Below are 21,014 nucleotides of genomic sequence, written 5' to 3'. Positions count from 1 at the left end.
AGGTGGTGTGTTGTAGTAGAGAAAATGTGGCTTTCAGATTCAGTCAGGCCTGGATTTGAATACTGGTTCTGCCATAAGTTACCTGCGTGGCCTTAAGTAATTTGCTTCATAAACTCTCTCAACCTCGGTTGTTCTCATTTGTAAAACGGAACCAATAGGAAGAGTCCTGCTGGGTTATTGTCAGGACTGGAGATCATGTAGTAAAGGGTCTTTCATGGGCTCAGACATAGGGACACTCTTCAAATGGTAAGCAGTTGAGACAGTAGGACTGGAAATGTTGTTCTGATGGTACACGGTTGCATCTCCATTGAACCTTAGCTAAATTCAGAGAGTTTGCTGGCTAAGTCCCACCCATTTTTGAATAGGTGGTATATTCACATTGGTACAAAAACCAAAATGATAATACACTGTATACAGTAAAAATCTCTCACTCCCATTCCTGCTCCCCACTCTCCTCTCTATTCCAGTATTCCCATCTCCCAGTATATCCTTCCAGCTTTTTTTTTTTTTAACATAGACACAAGCAAATATGAGTCTATATTCTCATGTTTCTCCCTTCCTACAAAAAAAGGTTTTTGGTTTTGGATTTGGACTTTTTTAACTTAGTAATGGTAGCACATTAACCCAGTAACCATGCATTTTTTCACAAAATTCAATCAGAAATGCTACTGCCTGAGACACGTGCTGACTTTCATAAGCATTTGCCAAAGCATGTGCCAGGATACATTGATATAAGGATGATATATTTCAACTTTTTTAAAACAACTTTGATCTCATTGGTTTATAGTTACAATCTTTGTTGCACAGAATAGCAGCTCATATTCCCCCCCCCCTTTTTTTAGCTCTCAATTTAACTCTAAAGATAGATGAATGTTCTCTATTCCTCAAATGTGTATTTTTTTCCTCAGGCAGCAAAATCGATTTACAAATTTTCTCATTTACATGCAGTGTCACATAATTTCTCCTTTCCCTTTACCTCTGCCAACCCACAAAGCCCTTCTTTAGGGACAAGCCATGTTTTTCCACTATCCACCTCTTCTGCCTTGGCAACCCCTAGGGGAGCATCAGCTTAAAAATTAACATGGCCATGAGTATGAAAATATTCTCTCGGTGCACAGAGAATTTGGGATGACTGAAGGAAAGAACACTGAGTTAATTACTTGACTTCAAAATGTGTGCCCTTCAGAAAACTGCCAGAAGGCTCCAATCTTGAATTAAAACACTGATTATAATATGCAGGACATTAAACCATCAAGAAATTAAAAGAGCTTAATCCAGGGATGGCTGACTTTATAGGACTTGGGGGCTATAAGCTATAGCACCCTGCTGCCCGGGGCCAGTTCACTCCCAGGGTAATTCTGTTAGGCCAGTCATGGCTAAGCTGTGGAATAATGTCATCAAAAAACACACTGCTTATGACAACAGCAAGGAGACCATCCTCCAGGAGCCACCGCCCAGGAAATCATGCTGATTCAGTGTCATAGTGAATTGTGTTTTCTTCTACTAAATAGATCACATTATGGAAAGCCAGTCTTTGGCCAGTTTATAAAAATGTTTTAAGTTCAAAGAAGAAACTAAGTGACATTTTGAGATACTTGAAAGTGGCTCTGACATCACCTTGTGACCACATGCAACAATCCCAACCTCAGTTCACAAGCTGAAACATGTAGAAGTCTTTGTGTTCCTCTGAGCCGGGCCAAGAAAAATAACCATCAGATAACTGAACAGAAAGTGGTGGCTTAATGAAAGAGAGTTAGATAAATTCAGCTCGCCTAAATCTCATCGCGCGGCCTCACCCAAAAGATCCCCCTCCAGGACAAGACTCAAAGAACTGATTTTTTTAAATGTTCATTGTCCATGTTACAGTTTAAATGTTTGTCTTCTGCGACTTCCTTGGTTACCACTTCCAGACTTAACGATTCTAAATTCTGGGCAAACACCAGAATGACTGAGCAGCTCGTCCAGTACCTCCCATAGGTCTGGGTGAGCCCCTTCAGTCCACAGCAATAACACATGTTTCTGGCTGTGGGCCCAGGTCCTCCTGAGTCATTCAGAACCTTCTAGCTGACCAGGATTCCCATTGCTTCCTCACGCACAATGTGTCAAATGCTAAGCTCGTTATCTTTTCTCATAAATCCCTTCTCCCCGTCTCCCTCAGCGTCCTCGGGTGAACTGCTGTAAAATCATGGTGCACTTTTAAAACCAATACTGTTCTTACTTGATCGCTGTGTAGTCCATTGTCCTGTGGTTTATCCGCCCCAGTGTTGAGTTTGTCAGTAAGCTGGCTTGCTTGTTAAGATCTGATGCTGAAATGAAGAGCAGGCTGGGGTCATCCAGAAGTCCTTTCCGAGTACCTACCAAGCGTCTAGCCTTGTCAGGGTTTTTTAGGGAGGGGGTTGGTTTTTGTTTGTTTGTTGTACATCTGTGTTTCCAAGATAGTGGTTTTATCCCCAAATGGTCTTATTCTTATCTATGACTTTTTCACCACAAGGGAGTTTTTAGAAGCTGTATTCTTGAATTCCAAATAAGTACAGTTTGTGACCAGAGCTTTTTAAGAAGGATATTTTTCTTTTAGACATTTCTGTGAGGTAGTTTCCTACCCATCTTTCCCCCGTCCTCTCACTTGGGCGATGTGAGGATAGTGTTGGTGTTTGGGGGTTTTTCGTTTGTGTTGCAAGTGTGCGGCCTTGACAGTTAGTCATAGCATTGAGAGCGGGGACCAGGGAGAAAACCAGAGAAACAGTCTTCCTGTTTCACACAGAGGAAGGTGGCTCGGGTGACATTTATCTGTTTTCTTCTGCTCTCATTTCCGGTCTGTGGAGTTATGTTTCCATCTTCTGTGTTTCTAGTTTATGCTGAGGTCATGAAACTCGGTATGATTTCAAGAATATTGCCCGAGGGGGCTGCCACCTCTTTCCCACATTAGCTCTCTGTTGCCCACACTCCGCCTGAACCTGAGAGAGCTTCCTCTGAATGTCAGTTTTCACTCTTTGAAAACTCCTTGGGTCAGAGTCAGTCAGAGCTCAGTGGTTCAGGATCAGTTTTCCTACAGAATATTTTCCCAGGGGCATAGGGCTTTTACTTTTGAACACTTGGGAAGTGCAGGGCAAACATGCTGAGCAGTTCTGCCATCCCAGCCATTCTGCCCTGGCGCCTGAGGCCAACAGCTTTGCAGGGCGGCCAGTGGAGTCATCTGACCTTAGAAACCCTTAAAACGACCAAAGCTTGGATACGAGTTTAGGTATGAGGTCCTTCACAGGCTCTGAAGTGAAAGCCGTAACATTGAGAAAGCATCCTAGCCTGGGAGCCAGGGGTCTCCAGACAGATAATCTGTAAGTAAGAAACTACATGACCTTGGGCAGGTGTCTCTTGCCTCGTTGGTAAAATGAGTTAGAGGAGACGATCTCTAAGATCCCTTTCGGTTGAGTATGATTCTCCTCTTGGGAATCTCTCTGGGAGAAAACATCACGTTCCCAGGAAGGCAAGAAGGCACGGTTGAGAAACGGCAGACGGGGGAGTGTCGCCGAGTCATAGGCTTCCCTGAAGGAACACAATGAGTGCTCCTTTCCTCAGTAGTCAGAGGGAGCCACTGAAGGTTTTGAGTAAGGGAGTCAGAATCTCGCAGCTGAACTGGGCAGAGTATACAGGGAGGATATACTTGTATGGAGCACAGCAGGCTCACCAGTGGGCGAACCCCAAAGCGTCCCCAAGTCAGGAATTTGTCATCAGAGTAAAAAAAAAACAAACACAACAACTCGGAATTGTAGATGGAGATTTGAGAATCTTCCAAGGTGGGATTGGAACCATGATATCTTCTATAGAGAACGAGGGAAGGGAGATATGATGATGGCTTAGGAGGAAGCTTTAAGGACAACCAAAGTAGGAAGATGCAGCAGGGAAAGTGTTGTCAGGAAGCCAGGAGGACATCTAAGGGAGCCACCCCATGAGGACTCCAGGACATGGCAGCATTTCTAGAGAGGGCAACAGGGCAAAGTGCTGCAGAGGTGGAGGCCTGAGGAAAGGAGGTTGGAATGGGCCCTGCGGGTCTCACTGGTGACCTTCAAGAGGCCACTTCGGTGTATGGTGGGGATAGGAACTTGATTACAGGAAGCCAAAAAAAGAGTAGTGGCAAAGTAGAGTGTGTGACTGTAGAAGGAGAGAGGAACCCGAGCGGTAACATGAAGGGGGAGGGTGCGGGGGGGGGGGGGCTGGGAGACAACAATGTCAAGTGAAGATTGACTATTGGAATGTGCACACGTCTTCTGGAGTCAGGGAGAAGAGCCTTAGAGAATGAAAGACCACAGGGACTCTAACAGTGGGGGCCGAGCAGGCTCCCAAAAGGGGGGCGGGGGAGAGTATAGACAGGGATCACCTTGGAGAAGAAGCGGGAATGCATGAGGGTCATAGAGTGGAGGCCTAGAAGTGGGATTTGAGTACGTCATCCGTTGGCCTTTACTTTCATAGTAATGTCTGTGGTTGGGTTACTGATATAAAAATAAACATGGAGATTTGAGAGCTTTCAAGAGCATAAAGGGGGCTTGGAGTAGCATCTGTGGGTTTGACACCTGAGAGCTCGGCAATCTTTGTTCACCCTTTAAGACAAGAGCAGGACAGGGTGCCATAACTCAGGAGCAATCATTTCTCGTCTGCTGGTAGCAGCTGTGACTTCAGTTGTAAAGCTCTTACCAGGGCTTCTCTCTACGAGCTTATCGTATCTCTGTGTGTGTTCATGTTTTCTCACAGTTGAGTTGAATTACTTCCAACGAAAAGGATAGCATGATTCTTAAGAGCCAACTGACTAGTGTTATTTTTCAAGTCTCGACTTGTCTGGTTACAGACCCAAACCTGTCCTTTTCTGCTTGTAATTAAGTTTTTCTTACAAGTTATGCATAGTAATCTCAAGCATCTTAATTATCAGGGCAATAATTGGGAGGCTTCCCTGTTTTCTGGTTCAAGTCAGTGCCAGTTTCATTGCTCTTAGCTAAGTAGTAAGTTCTCTTAAAAGAGAAAATATCCATTGTGCAGCCTGTTTCAGCTGTGAAAAAAACAGGACATCAAGTAATAGGCCAAACTCAATGGTAGAGCTCATACTCTTATTTTGAACTAGCTCTAGACATCATCATCTTCACCAAGGGTCCTTTTCTCATTTCACTCACTAAGTGTGAGTTTGATAGGATAGGAATCTTTTGGTTGGACATAATAGAACTCTTCTCTAAATAGTTTAACTTTAAAATTAAAAGAAAAGAAATGAGTGTATTGAGTATTGGTCCATGTAACTGGGGACACACTGTGGTGGGTTTGCTTCAAGCAAGGCTGGATCCAGGGGCTTAGACAGTGTTGTCAGGTATTTTCTCTCCAACTTTAGATGCTATTTCTCTCTATGCTTGGCTCTCAGGGCCTCAAAACTGCATCCTTAGAACTTGGAATCCCAAAGAAAGAGAGAACCTCTTCCTCCCAACTTCCATATACCAAACTCAGGGAAGCCGCTGGCATGTGCCTACCCCTGAGCTGGTCGCCATGCCTGAAAAATGAAGGACTCTGGCCCTCCTATGTCACATGTCCAGTTGGGATGACGTGAGATGAGACTTCTTAAGTGGTGTCTCACTAGAACCACATAGAAGGTGTTTCCCCAAAGGAAACAAGAAAAGAAGGCAAGGAATGCCGAGTTGACCAAGCTCACAGAAGTCCATCCTACATACCATCCATTGCACAAAGCCTGAACAGTAAAAACAGAGAGAGCTTTTCCAGCCTGTGGTTATTTTTGGAAGGTTCAGAGTTTGTTATTTGTTGTTGCTAGTGTTTGTTGTGATCTGCCCTGGACTGACATCTAGATGAAAGCAGGGATGCCTCCCCCAGGGTGTGACTTAGGGGAGAAACACCCATCATTCCCAATGTTCATTTGAAGTCATCCTTTCCTCTAGGGTCTACTCATCGATTTGAATGGGTTCCATTAAAACGAGCTTGGTTCAGCAATCATCTAGTTCCAGTCAGGCCAGAAGGTAAACCATGTGAAAAGGTTTGGACATTTCAGTCCCAACTGAAAGTAGGAAGTACAGATGTTTGTGAAGTTATATGTAAAAAGGGCAATGCCAAGAGAGGCTGAGAGAGGCAGGGAGGGCAGACGCATAGATGTTTGTTAACGGACATACCCTGTCACCCCAGGTTCTTTCCTTTCCTCGCAGAGATGAGCTGTCTCACCTCACCTGCCCTGCCTTTCCCACTGCTCATGGGCCTAGGCTCTTGCATTACCCTGTTACTATACAACTGTCTCAGAAGCCTTTTTAATAAAATGCCATTTCCCCGTCTTCTCACCACCACACCCACAGGCTGCATCTCGGTGCAGATTTCTGTGATAACACAAACAGTAAGAATGCTTAAACTAGCCAGTTGTCCAACTAAAGTGATATTTAGCCACTATTTATAAACCACAGTGATACGAGAGTGACTAGACTCCTCCCCTCGCTGATTTATAGCCAGTCTGCTCAGGACATCAAAAATCCCCTCAATCTGTAGATCTTTATAGAAACTGTGGTTGAAAATAGATCCAGTAAAGCCGACAGAGATAAGCTTTATTATTTTATTTAAAAGCCTTCTCTTAGTAATTATCTCATGTATTTGTGGAAAACCTGTGAAACTCACTTGATATGACGGTATCAGAATTGCAGTGTAGCTCAGAGAAAATATACACTGTGATTGTTCCTTCCCTTCATGACTCACAACAAAAATGTTTGCAGTTTCCAGGTGGCAATTAGCTACCACAACAAAGCCACAGTTGATAAAACCATCAGCCCTTGGTTTTCAAAATCTGTAGAAAACTCAATGGAAGGTCTGTTGCAGGATTTCTGGTAGTAGTGCCCCTGTTCTCCTCCTGGTCCCTACCCAGTATTTTGTCAGTGTTGATGCATATTGTAAGAGTGGCTCTCTTCCTTAAAGTCCTCCTACTTGACTGGCAGTGAAGTTTAAGGGGTATTTCTTTTTGGTCTTCTTGATAATATTCCGAGGCAGGCATTATTAATATTATAATTTTAGAGATGAAAAAACAGGCCCAGAGGGGTTATAAGGGTCTGCTGCAGTCACACAGCAGGTAAAAGGTGGTCCAGAGGCTCCCTGTCAGGCCCCGTGCTCATTCCAACACTCCAGGGCTGTATCTCTGGCCTACAAGCTCATCTTCCAGGTGGTTCCATGATTTGCTCTGTTTTCCTGTCAACCTTTTACCAAGGCCCTTACGTAACCCAGACCCACCTTTTCTTTTTTCTTTTTAAGATTTCTTTAATTGATTTTTTTTTTAGAGATAAGGGAAGGGAGAGAGAGAAAAAAAAACATCTATTTGAGAACGAGACATTGATCTGCTGCCTCCTGAACACCCACCGCAGGGTATGGAGCCCGAAACCCAGGCATGGGCCCTGACTGGGAATCAAACAGGCAGCCTTTCAGTGCACTGGACGCCCAACCAACTGAGCCACACTGGCCAGGGCCAGACCCTCCTTTTCTTTGCTGTAGGCAGTTGCGTTGCAGCAAAGGAGAAAGGAAGCAAGGATGCCTTTCTTGGTCATCACTGGACATTCTGGCATCCATCTCTCTCCTCTCCTTCCCTGAGCCACTCAGCGCGTGGGGAGGGTCCTCTCCCGTCCTGGATGGCAGGGCAGGCTGCCACATGTCATGCTGGCTGGGGATTTAGGGCTTGTGGGGGAAGATTCAGGAAGCTGTACAAACAAGGAATTAAGATGTACAACATGCCTTCTATCCTGGCTTTGTTTCATGTCTGAGAAATGTTTTGCTGGTAAATTTTCTTTTATATTAAGGTAAAACCAAAAATCCTAGAATTTTTGTGGAAACAATTTCAATGCAATTCTAATGGTGCTCAGAAACTGGACTTGCTTTGAAGGAAAGGGGATGAGGGAGAATGGGTCTAGAAATTAAATTCTGAAAGTTCTTAAGAGAAGCTATAATGGGATTAATTTATATTTTAATTAACATTTTCTTAAATCTAGCTATCGCCCAATGCGTCCCATGCCAGCTTCCACTGCATTTATTCCCAAGGACTCAGGCCCTTGGTGGTGATGTGTTTTATGCTCTGTTACTTCGATCAGCTTGCCTGGGCCCAATGGCTGGGAACGTGGAACCTGAGGGTGCTGACAAAGATGACCTGCTGCTGCTGAGTGAGATCTTCAACGTGTCCTCCCTGGAAGAGGGCGAGTTCAGCAAAGAGTGGGCTGCTGTGTTTGGAGACAGTCAGCTGAGGGAGCCAGCTCCCACTGTGGCCACAGGAGAGCCAGACCTCAAGCCCCAGACAGGCTCAGGATTCCTTCCTTCGCAGCTTTTAGACCAAAATATGAAAGACTTAAAGGCCTCGCTACAAGGTATGTACTACAGGGATTGATTGAATTGGGGTGTTTTTGTTTGTTCATTTTTTGTTTTGTTTTTAAGCTAAAGGCCTGTTTCTTTTTCCTTGGTCTTTTTGTTTTGTTTTGTTTTCTGATTTTTGTTTCCTATCTAGTGTATTTTTTTTCATATTTGTAATTTTTTTTATATCCAGTGACTTTTCAGCTGAAATCTTAGAATCACATTCCAATTTTAAGAGATGTTGCAGGGTTTTAAATCTATTCCTTCTCATAATTTTCTCCCAGTGTTAATATTTTCTATTCATAAAACGTGAGAGGGGTGGCTCTCAATCTCATTGTCTTTTTGGTTTTAGATATTTTCATGCATACTGGAGAGATGTGATTGCCTTCACAGTCATGGCCCTGTTGGCTTGGCCATCCCTGCCCGGCCATCACCCTACTGAACTCCCTTGTATACTCTCATGAGACAAAGTTCCCGTGTCCTGTAGACATGTCCTCCTGACATGTCCTCTCTCTGAGTGCCAACTGACGTGACACTGGGCTTCTTAACTATTTTCACGCTAAGTTTTATCTTGCTCTTGCTCTCTCCCCACCCCGGCCCACCCTGAGTGTGCCCTCAGCCCAGCTGTTTCACTCTTGCCTGAAGCACATGGCCAACAGTCCCATGCATCCTTGGCAACAGCAGGAATAGTTTCCACACTCATCAGAGTGGTCAGAAGCATTGCTGAGGGTTTAAGGCTCGCTAGCAGCTCACATGCTGGTTAAGAATGCTGGCCTGGGAACCACACTGATTGAGAGTGCAAAAACTAAGACTCAGGTTGAAATTTCAATTTAAAAAATGTTTTACTGATTTTCAGAGAGAGGAAGGGGGAAGGAGAGAGAGAAACATTGATGTGAGAGAAAAACTTCGATTGGCTGCCTCTTGAACACACCCCTACCTGGGATTGAACCCGCATCCCTGGGCATGTGCCCGGACTGGGAATCAAACCTGTTACCTTTCAGTGCACGGGACACGCTCAACCAACTAAGCCACACAGGCCAGGGTGAAATTTCAATTTTTAAGTTTCAGTTTCTAATCAAATAGACCTTGAGAGGGACACCATTTTCTAGTATTTCAACACTTTTTTCCTCCTTTCATACTGTTTTAACTGTAAGACAGTCTTAAGAAATTCTCAAATTGTTTTGGTTTTGCTGTGAATTTAGTCTAGCTCCTTAATAAACAACTTGTTTATCTGGCACTTAAAGCTGAGAACAAACGGCAGAGCCGGAATGATTAAGTAATTATGGGCTATTACAGAAACCTTATGTCGTTGGAGATGAGATCATGGACCCAACCAGAGTTGGTGGGCAAGACAAAGAAGTCTCCCCTCTTTATGAAACCCATCACCCCTTTTATCTCCTTTGTGAGTCCTATTTTATAGCCTTCTCATTTCTTTTCTAAAATTGGGTTAGATTGAGGAGGGATACATGAAATCCAGAGATACATTTCTGACCTGGGTTTCACCTCTGGGCCTCACTGTCTCTCACTGAGCTCCAGATAAGCAATGCGAGTGATGACTTGAGTCTCACCTCAACCCACCTGTGGTGGAGGTGCTGACAAGCTGCAGGAGAGTCGGAAGGCCGGAGCCCGCATCTACAGCTCAGTCTCTCCAGCCAGCTACGCTGCAGAGTGAACCCCACTCAGCCCTCCCGCTTTGGAGACACCAGGGCCCCTGCCGCCAGCAGAGCCCCGTGGTGGAGGTGCTCCACGCAGCCAGGGGCCCGGGCTCCACGCCCTCTTCCTGAGCAGGCAGATCTAAGTTCACGGGGCCCCCGGAACTATGCCCGAGAGCTATGACAAGAACAGTAGCCCAGGGCTTTACACTTAGCCTGGTCCCAAACCCAAGGGAAAGGCACAAAACCACACTTGGGTCTAAGGACGGAGGTGTTCTGATAGCAAGAGAGAAATGCAAGCTCTACTATGGAAAGTAAAAGAGGTCTTCCAAAGGGAGGTCATTTATTTCTCAGGCAAAGTCTCCCTTGGGGCTGCCACCCTACTAGCCCTCTGGCTAGTTTCTCATTCATTCAACAAACACATCTTGAGTCCTGAGTGCCAGGCACTGGGGAGTCATCTGAGAAACAAATAGACAGATCCTGCCTCCCTGAAACTCGCAATGGAGAGAAGGCGATGAACACAATAAAGAAGTAAATAACACTGTAGGTTAGAAACTGATTGATATATGGAGAAAAGAAAAAGTATACTTTTGGCAGTCCTTAAAGAAAAAAAAAGTGGAGCCTGGGAATAGGGAGTATTGTGGGGCTGCAGGGCAGGGCAGGCTGCATCGCTAAAGGATTTTTATTGAGAAGATGAGATCTGAGCCAAGATGTGCGGGTGAAAGAATTAGCCATGCGGAGATCTGGGCAGAGGGAACCCCTGTGCCAGTGCCAAAGGGAAGGACGAGCCTGGTGTGGGCCAGGGTCTGCAGGAAGAGCACTGTGATTGGAGCCCACAGAGCAAGGCCTAGGGACTCTTAGAGAAGAGAGAGGCTGAGCCACTCAGGGCCTCATACGTAGCCTTTGGATAAACTTGGGAACCATCATGGCATCTTGGGCCAAGCATGAATAGGACCTGATTTATCATTTAAAAGGATCATCTGGCTGCTCAAAGTTTCCTTTCTTCTGCTAGAGCTCTATCAAGATCCACATTAAAGGAGTTACTTTGTAACCTCTGAGTTATCCTGTTTGCTTTGCATGCCAACAACTACAAATTGAATGACTGTGGAACTCAAAATGACAGGAAAAAGAAGTGTACCCTAAGTGTTTGGAAGAGGAATTCCATTCAGCTTCCACCACACCTAGGAACTCCCAGCAGGGGCCCCCTCAGTTCCACCCTGGTGCTGCCCCTGATTCAGGGACCCTTCAGAACACGTGGTGCAAATAAGAACCACGCCCCATGCTTCGTCAGGACTCTCCCCTTTACCTCCCCCGCCCCAAACGAAAAGGAGGAGTAGACAAACGCTGGTTCTAGATTGTTTTCACTTCATCCATAGTCTGAAACTGTCCATCTATATACATGAATTGCAAAAGCGTCTAAGTAACTATTAAACTTGTGATGCCTCGTGTTGAAACTGCTTCCCCTGATTATCCAGATCATCTCAAAAACCAAATCAAGGAAACCACTGAAATAATTAAGTAGTCCACCTAAACGTGAGTAGAAAGGCTCATTGGCATGCTGGCTCAGTGACACAAACCAAAACAAGCAGTCGGGAATGCAGAGCTGGGTTTTACTGTGCAAGCCCCCCTTCCCCTCACAGTTTGCCTTCTCATCTGTAAAATGGGGTGTTAATATGCCTCACTGAATTATGTGTGAGGAGAGACCCAAGTCATCCAAGGGTGCGCCTTCCACCTTTCCACAAGCCCTGGGTTCACCCCCACTTCAGAGATGCTGAGGACGAAAATTGTGTGATCCTCCGGATCCACCCTCCGTAGCTGGTGAACCAGCAATTTCCAGCACTCCATGTGGCCCATGCCGTGAGCCAAGCACTGTCCCGTGTGCTTGTGTGTTGTGTTAACCCTCACAGCACCTTCCCAGGCAGGTACTGCTATCATCATTCCCATTTTCCTGTCCAGGAAACCGAGGTATAGAGTGGTTCAGTGATTTGCCCGAGATCATACGGCTGGTAGGAGACAGGCGGGATTTTGAACCTGTGCGTCGCTCGAACCCTGATCCGTTGCCTCTCAGTACCGTGTCTCTGGTGGCGAAGATTCCCCCACAGGGCCTCCAGGCCTCTCCCTGGATGCTTCCAGAGGAGTGGGACTCATAACAATCAGCCCGGTTATTACGGAGGAGGAATGTGGGTGTGGGGAGACAGGTCCCTGTCAGCCACAAGAACCGGGGGATGTCCAGAGCAGGCTGTTGGAAGTTGAGATTGCCTGCAGAATCTTCCCCTGTGCTCGCAGCCGCCCACACATTCACTTGCTCTCACTCAGGCTCAGTGCCCCTGTTGTTCCAGCTGTCCATGAGTTGTCCTTGAGTCCAGGTGGAGTTGTGTCCTCAGGGCCAGAGCATCGGGAAGACCGAGTGGAATGCCCCAGGCTGCCTCCACAGCACTCAGCGCTCCCACACTCTGTACCCCCCTCTCCCCTCGCCCCCCCCCTCCACCTCTTCAGCATTCCCCCGCCTCATCTCCCATCCTCTGCTGCCTCCCTCCTCTCTTTGGCCTCTGGGGAAATAGAAAGGAAAGGGAATTTAGTGAGAGAACCATTATATTCCCCCCCCCACCCCCCATTTCAAGCTCTAGGAGAGGAAAACAAAGAAACTTACATTTAGGATCAAATTGTGCTGAAAATTTGAAGGAGTTAATTTTAGCCAGGATTTCTAAGTTTCTGAAGTCCCAGCATGATGGGGGCTGGGGTTTTCTGTGTCATATAGTGATGAGACAATTGTACCTTCCTGGGGCTTCGTAAAGTGAGTGGGAAGAGAGCCAGGCAGAGAGGCTGCCCGAGGTGGAGACGGGCCCGGCTGATATGCCTCATTCGACATCCCCTCTGTTCTCCACCAACATCCAAAATGCAATTTAGAAACAGACACTGATGCTTGCCATAAATGCGCCAGGACATCTTTTAACTTAGAACTCTGCAAACAGGAGTCGGGAGTCTTGTTCCAGATCCTCACAAACAGACAACCCTGCACTCCTTCCAGATATTCTTTTGTTTTACCCAGTTCTGAGGTGCTATTGCCATCTGGGTGGGTTTCCTTTTAAGACTAATGGCATGTCAAGCTCTAGTTGATCTCAGACTCACCTTTCCTTGACCAGAGCTCACCTCTTGCGGTTCCTGGCTTAGCCTGACTCCAGGTAACTGGTAATTCTGGGACTCAGATGGAGTAATGTGAAGGAAGAGACTGTGGGAAGTACTTAAAGATAGAAGTTGGAGCAGACGCTCTCAGCATGAGCAAATGGGATTGTTTGTCCCATGAAAGCAGTGGCACCTCCCAGGCATGCTCAGGAGCAGCGGAAGGTCTAGGGTATCTGCAGGATGTAAGTGACTCCATCAGTCCATACAGGGATCTGATGGCCATCTACTGGACCTCCATTTTACAGATGTGGAAATCGAGGAATCCCAAGTTGTTGCAGTTTACCACGTAAGGCCTGAACTCCTCAGCTTGGCTCACAAGTTCCGTTGGGATCTGGCCCCAGTCTCGTTGCTGCCCACACCTCCCACACCATTACTTGACATAATGACACCGTTCTGCCAGAGAACCCTGTATTATGTAAGCTGGACTCCTGCCGGATGGAATTGCAGTGAACCCAGCTCTCCCCACCCCTGGGCCTTGGCACATGCTCTCCCCTCCCTTGAGAACATGCCGCCCACCTGCACGCCCACGATGCCTGCTTGACGGAAGGCCAACCTCTCATCCTTCGGTTTCTCAGCTTCAATGTTGTTTCATCCGAGGAGCCGCCTTTGACTCCCCTTTGGCCCAGCAGTCAGTGGTAGATGTTTCTGCTCTCCATTCCCTCCCTTCACACGCTGTCCTTAATCATTCCCCTCTCCTCACCTCATTGTAAAGTTGATGTAATTTTCTGTCTCTTGCTTTAGGTTGCCATGGGCAGGGCTCATGTTTGTGTTGCTCACCATAATATTTCCAGAACATAGCTCAGTGCCTAGAGTACAATAGATGCTTAAAAATGACTGGATGGATGGATGGATGGCAAGAAGGGAGAGAGCAACTGACATTGAATCACTAGATTAAAACTATCCTAAGATGTGAACCTGAAGGCGGCGCTCTCGAGGGTTGGTCCTGATGACTGCTGAGCTGTACAGACGGGTTTATTAAGGGCCTGCTCCTTGCTTCTCCTCCCTGGTTTCACCTACTACAGGATCCCATTTTATCCATACAACAACCTAACAAGGCAGGAATTTTTATCCATCTTTGCAGGCATGAATGCGGGGGTCAGAGCCGAGAATTGTGGACTGCAGCCCTGATGGCTGTGGTGTTGCCTCTCTCCCCTGCACCCCCACCCCACGCCAGCGCTCCCCGGGCTGTGATCACCGACCCAGCCCGGGCTTCTGCTCTCCCGGCCAGTGCAATTACACTCATGGTAAAGAGCTACTCCGCATGGTGTTATTTTGGCTTCACTTGCCGCTCTAGCTGGCCAGTGTTATTTCTGGCTGATTTATATTTTCCCTTATGTAAGTAGAGGAGGCAGGATTGCTCCAATAAAATTTTATGTGTGTTTCCTGCAAATGGGTAGCACAGTTGACATATCAAAGGAATGGAGAGCTTTAGGATAGTCGTTTTGTTCACAGAGCTGAGGCTCAGCCCTCTCTGCCCCCACCCCTCCCCACACAGTTACTCTGAGATGGGGAGCCAGCTCTCAGAGCCACACCTTTGTGCTAAAAACGCCTCAGCCAACTACCACCACGCAGAGAACAGTTGATGGCAATTACAGGAATATTAGCAACATGAAGTTCTCTTTCAATAGAAGCTTTTCCTTACAGAAGCGGAGACGTTTGAAAACTGGCTTGGCATTCCATCCATCATTACCCGCGTTGCACCCTCCCTTAAATAATTCCCAGAGTGGCATGAGTGGGGGTGAAATTGCAGCTGAGCTAAGTATTTGCTGTCTAAAGTTTTAAAAAATATATGTAGCTGGTGCCACAGCCACACCATTCTCTTCCTTCGTGCACATAGAGTCGGATCGTTGGGCTGATGCATAGTAGCTGCTGTGAGGAGAGAACGGGACTGGCAAACTGGCTGCAGTCCCCTGCTTCACCCCACGGGACACGGGACACTGATCCCCTGTGTCTTTGAGAAACTTCTGAGGTCGACTTTCCCCATCATCTTAGTCCCCAGAGAGGGGGTATCTTTAGGCTCTTTCTCCTCCATGTCCTCTGCAGCAGGGAAGCCCCCAAAACCATAGATCCTAGATGTGGCTTGTGTGGGTCATGGGGTGAGCAAAACTCACAAACGCATAGTTTTACAAAGGAATCCAGTTAGAAGACACGTATGGTCTTATGAAGGAATCTGCCATTACAATCTTTTATGTCACAGGTGGGGAACCTTTATTCTTGCCAAGGGCCATTTGGATATTTATAAGATCATTTTTGAGCCATGCAGAACTGTTGCTATGAAAAACTCCTAGGTTTATTGAATTTTGAGTCCCACCTGGAGTTGCCTTGACAGGGCCAGACCAAATGATTTTGCAGCCTTATACGGCCCAGAGGCCGGATGTTCCCCACCCCTGCTTTATATGATAGGCTTTAAAATAGGAGTTGTCTTTCTGGTTGTTTTAAAATATGACTTGATATACAGACATTTTATTTATGTCAGTAAGCTGGACTTTTCAGGAAGATGTCCATTATATAGAGAAAGGGGAGCTCCGTCTTGACCTGCCTCTTTTAAGAATGTGGTCCACTTCATACTCTGGAAAATACAGTGCTTGGAACCTGCCCCTTTCTTCTAGTCCCTTCTGTAGCCATTTTAAAAACTGGATGTCGTGCGTGGTTTTGAAATGGGAAGGAGGATCTCGTTGCGTTCCCACTGTGTCCGCAGCAGACAGAAATCAGGAGGGGCCGGCTGCCCTGCCTCTCTCCTGGCTTTTCTCCGAGTCAGTTCAGGTTCTCTCTGGAAGCGGGGGCCTCTCTGAACCCAGAGAGCTTGACAGGATCGAAGAGCTTAAAGCTGCAAGGCCTGGGGGGAAGGTGGGGTCCTGAAGCGGACCCCTCTGTTTCCTAGGAGGGCCTGTCTCCTTTTCCCAGCCGATTCTGATGGAGATGGTGACCCCTGGCAGCCTCCTTGGAGACCCATCTGCGATGGCGCTTCCCATACTTACACTTGCTTCACAGTCACTGAGGCTTCATAAAAACTCTTTCCTGGGCTCCACCCCCAGGGATTGTGATCCGGGAGGTCAGGTTGGCCCCGTGAACTTGCACTTCTGACCTGCTCACAGGTGCTGCTCATCTGCTGGTGTGGGCTCCACACATTGAGAAGCTGCTTTGGGAGACCAAGGCCAGGCCACGGGGGTGGTGGAGAGGGTCCACGGCCCTGCCGAGCACAGACGGGTCCTGAGGACACTTGGTGTCCAGCAGAAGATGGTAGGGAAAGGGGTAAAATGACCCAGTTAGCTTCTACCTTGTTCAGCTTTATTTGGCACACAGTGGAACCACAGTTTTAACTTTCCACATTTCCCAGTTTGATGTGATTCCTGTTTAGAAGCAAAATTCTCACGGGCCAATTTTCTAGGAACCAGGGAGGTTATGTTACTCCTGGATGGCGCCAAATAGTGTTCATTTTTAAAAGCTGCTTTAGTGAACTATAATTTACATACCATGAAATTCACCCATTGTAAGGGGACAGTTCATGGATTTCTGGTCAATTTATATTATACAGTCACCAGAGTCCAGAAAGTTCCCTCAAAATCTGGTGCTTTGATTGTTTATGATGTAAACTACATGTTCAAGTACCTTTGCAATGAATGGCAGTACTTTTAAAAAAAAAACCCTATATGTTTTCATTGTCTTAGAGCCAATAAATAGGTCATAGACCTATGCTGGGATATAAAGCTAAATGCCATTGTGAGGAAACGGCACCAAGGTAAGGGGGCTTTCTTTCCCCTCATATGTTTGGACTGGACAGCCATTCATTTATCTGCATTAACCAGCCTTCCCACTTTACAATATCTGTATAGAAAATAAATTATTTAGATCATATCAGAAGTAGAGAAGACCTGCAGTTTGCTAGTTTTAGGACTACATTTCGTGGTATTCACTTCTTTCAGCTTTTCCTGTTTGTGGCAGAAAAACAAGGTACTTGATTTCCTTGGAAACTGTTGATAATCTTTGGCGTGACCATGAAATGATGTTACTTGAGAAGAAAAATGGGCATAAAGCTAAAAGGAAAAATGCTTCAGCCTCAGCAATTTCTCCTTTGTTTTTCAAAATCTAGTCTTTTCACTGTTGTTGTTGTTTTTATGCTTTTGGGTTGAGCATGATTATAATCCCCTCTCCCTGAAAGCGTATTCCATTCCAGGTATGAGGAACCTGGAGAAGAAAGGTCTTGTCACACCACCCTCTCCCCTATCTTTGGAGGCCACCAGGGTTGAGAACCACGTCTGTGCCCAGGGACTGGTGGGGCGGTGGGTGTGTGCTTCCTGGATCTAACTACCTCTGGTTTTGAACATTAGGCTGGTCAGAGAGCAATGCCAATCCTCCGCCTCCATGGTCTACACCAAAGGCAAGCAGTCAAAATGGCCACAGCCCTGTAGTGAAAGGTAATGCAGTGTTTCACTCCCCTGAAATGACAGCCGCCTTCCTTTCCACTGGCCTGACATAGTTTTCTGTCTGTCTTTACTAATTTCCATTTGAGCATCTGCTACCAGGGTGGAGCGTTTTGCATGAGCCTAGATATTACATTCTGACTTTCTTTTTCTTGCTTAATGTCCTAATTTATAATCCCCTTTGTCACATCTACTGAGGAGGAATCAAACGTGTGTGTCCGTGTGACTGGCTGCTCCCCAAGATTGGGTGGAAACAGCAAGATAGGAAAGGCTACGAAGGTTTGCTATCTTTAGCTGAAAATACCATTGCCACCACCAAACAAGGCACTTAATTAGTGCTCCCCAGAAAGAGCCAGGTTTCTTTGTTGTCAAAAGAGGGCCTTTCAAGCTCTTGAGATCTGTTCTCTTCTGAGACAAGCCCCTGAGAACATCTGCTCGACTGAAGATCTCGTCTGCATTGGCAGCTCTCTCTCTTCCCTTGGTCGGCACCCACTTTCCCTGGGTTGACCTCAGGAAGTTAAAGGAAGTGTCTGTTATCATCAGAAAGCATCCCCATGATGTTCTTTTAGGTGCTGTGCAAATAGTTGCACCTGGTTTTCCCTCCACAGCTGGAGGCCTGGGGAATGTGAGGGTTGCCCCAAATTACAGGCACCTGGCGGCTCCTGCAGGGCCACACCCACTCCCTGGGGTCCTTCTAAGACCTTTGCAGAGGTTAGGAGGAAGGGGAAGCGAGTGTGTAGTGTATTTTACTGGAGCTCACTTTAAGATATCTTGATATTCTCTGTCAAGCATCAATTAATCCTAAATCAGTCTTGCTCCATACAGTTTCCTCGTGTGACCTCCTACATACAAAAGTTACTCCCTTTTTTTCAGTTGTTCCCTACCCCCAACCAAACTATATTGAGATGTCTAAAGTCTCAGTTTGTCACATCAAAATAAACCAAATGTCTTGAGGGCTAACTGCGCATGGAATTCAGTTAACGCTACACAGTAATAACCTGCATATTACCCGCTTGCTTTGCTTACAGTAGTTTTATCTCTGTAGTCGATGCATTGATTATCTCCTGTTATGGTGGCATAATCCCATCAGTTCTCCCCCATCACGCTGATAGAACCACTTTTAGCTACTTGTCCTGCCCATGTTTTTTGAGACTCCTTGTAGCCAGATGGCAAGCACATTCCTAGCTGCTCGCAGCTAGAAGGATCACCTGTCAAAGAGACATTTTCTTTGTGCTTTTGATACTCCCACCTGTTGAGGAAGGAAAAAAAGCATGGGTCACCCAAGCCAGTGAACTTGGATTCTCATGTGGAATGATTTAGATAAAGAAGAGCCCCAACTTCTTCAGAAATCGCTTGCATCAGGCACTCTTTTGAAAATGTTCTCCTCATCTGGGAAATAATTTGGCTCTGTAATTGTGGTATTCAGGAAGTGAGGGCAGGTGGTTCCGTAAAAGAGCAGCTGAAGGGAATACGCCAGTGAGGCCGAAGGGGGTGGGGACGATTTAGAGCCCAGTGGGAGATGGGCAGGCATGTCAAAGGCCTCCTTCCCCTGCCTGATGGGAGAGGATTGAAGAAGGCAGTGACCCTGAGCATCCCGCCCTGGGCTCCAACCCCCTCTGGGCCGGTAGCTTTGAAGTCTGAAAAGAGTGGCCCCCTATATTTCTCTTGACCCAGCAGATTGGGAGAGATTCCTCCAGGGGACACTGGACAGCAAGCACCTCGCTTCCTCAGCCGTGCAGTCTGATTTTTGAAATAACTACGTCTCCTGCTAGTGGTGAAGGGGCAGGGTTTGAGGTTTCAGGCGACTCTGTGGGCTGTAGACACCCACTGAGGTGGGGGTGCAGGTGGGGTTTAACCAAGAGCTCGGTGATTTCCTGAGTTTCGGGCCATGGTTGAGAAATATGACTCGGCCGATGAGCAGAGGGACCTGGAATTCCCTAACTGGTTTCAGGGGTGAAGTACAGTGGCCTGATTGAGCATCCACTCTTTCCAAGATGAGCCTGGACCCCCGCAGGCAGCATGGGGAGGTGGGCGTGTGGAAGGTGGGTGTGCTGATGTCTCCTCTTCTCTCCCCAGAGCCTGCCAAGGCTGCCTCAGACCTGACTGCCTGGTTCAGCCTCTTCGCTGACCTCGACCCACTATCAAATCCTGACGCCATTGGGAAAACCGATAAAGAACATGAGTTGCTCAATGCATGAGTCTGCAGCCTCAGGAAGGGAGCCCACGTGCTGCTCCGCAGCAGCACACCTGGGGGCTTGCAGGCGGGTCACGTGATCAGTATGCTGTTTTACTATTTACGTGCCATTTTAATAAAACGAAGGGGTCAGAGGCCCTGTTTATATTGGTATTATTTACTCTTATTTGGTATAAAGGGATTTAGTGTATCCTCTGTGTGGACCTAACAATACAGGATTGCCTAGGAGCACTTTCCAGGCTGCCCGCTCTCCTGCCAAAATCTGCATCGTGGCTGCTGATGTGTCACTGGGCTACTGTGAGATCCAAGTTCAAATCGTAAACCTCCTTTGTGTCAGGTTTATGTAACGTGTCTGCAGCCTCAGAGGCAGCAGGAGGTGGCGAAGCTGAAATGCCTCCTCTTGTACCCCCGCCTCTGTCCCCGTTGGAGGGAGGCTGCAGGGAGACTCCCTCTGCCTGCCCAGCCGCCTTCCAGCGAGCTCTGGACGAAGCTCTGGCCGACCAAAGACACTGCCCTCAGCCCTTCCCGACGGCCGCGTGTTGTCTCCCGGGCGGAGGAGTGGGCTGGTCTCCGCTGCATGACCCGTCCATGGAAGCAGCCGTGTCTGCAGATACCAGTGTCTCCTTTTGCCCTCTCCATGGCTGCAACTCAAAAGCATGTATTTCTGGAGTCCCTCGTGACATTAACTGTTGTTTTTTAATTAAATGGCAAAGATATTTGACACACAGAGTCAAGTTAATAAATGAATCTGTTGTGGGGACACAGTGGGGAGGTGCCGGGGGGGTAGCGACTATAGAAGGACAGAGTAGGAGGACGGGTCACACCTGCATGAAGCTGCTGACTGGACCCCGTGCGTCCCCAGGTACAGCGGCCGGGAGGAGGACCTGGCCTTGCGTTGGCTCAGGCGGGGGTGGGAGTAACGGTTTTGCACATGGGATCATAAGCGACTGAGCCACCCCACGGTGTTAAAGATCCCAGAGCTGGTGCCTCTCCCCTCCCTTGTCACCGGTGGCATTGCTAAGTGGGAGGCCACACGTGTCCATGGATGCCCATATATACAGCCCTTTCAATGAGGCAGTGGCCCTGAGTGGGGTAGAATTGATGATCGGCCAGGAAATGTTTCTATGTGCTCAGCTGGGTCAGGGAGGCCCCAGTCCCCAGCTCTGAAAGGGTCTCCCCCAAACCCAGAGGAACATTGGGCTTCTGAGGCTGCCTGTGTGA

The 21,014-nt window shown here is 47.2% G+C and overlaps 1 protein-coding gene across 18 annotated transcripts in view; it reads left to right on the top strand.

Moving 5' to 3' along the window:
* ICA1 (islet cell autoantigen 1) overlaps positions 1 to 20,514 on the top strand; it is a 124,586-nt gene extending 104,072 nt beyond the window's left edge. For 6 of the 18 annotated variants that reach the window (XM_081147075.1, XM_081147060.1, XM_081147066.1 and 3 more), the window contains 3 exons: positions 8,091 to 8,360; positions 17,507 to 17,593; positions 19,676 to 20,514. In XM_081147075.1, coding sequence (XP_081003201.1) covers positions 8,091 to 8,360; positions 17,507 to 17,593; positions 19,676 to 19,797 — 479 coding nt within the window. In that variant the 3' untranslated portion in view covers positions 19,798 to 20,514. Of the gene's footprint in view, positions 1 to 7,991; positions 8,361 to 17,506; positions 17,594 to 19,675 lie in introns of all 18 variants that reach the window. The other 12 variants (XM_081147068.1, XM_081147065.1, XM_081147058.1 and 9 more) reach the window with 3 other exon arrangements.
* Positions 20,515 to 21,014: the final 500 nt, after the last annotated feature.

This window comes from Miniopterus schreibersii (assembly GCF_964146895.1).
Source record: "Miniopterus schreibersii genome assembly, chromosome: 9".
Classification (NCBI taxonomy): Eukaryota; Metazoa; Chordata; class Mammalia; order Chiroptera; family Miniopteridae; genus Miniopterus; species Miniopterus schreibersii.
This window is presented reverse-complemented; position numbering and strand designations above follow the sequence as displayed.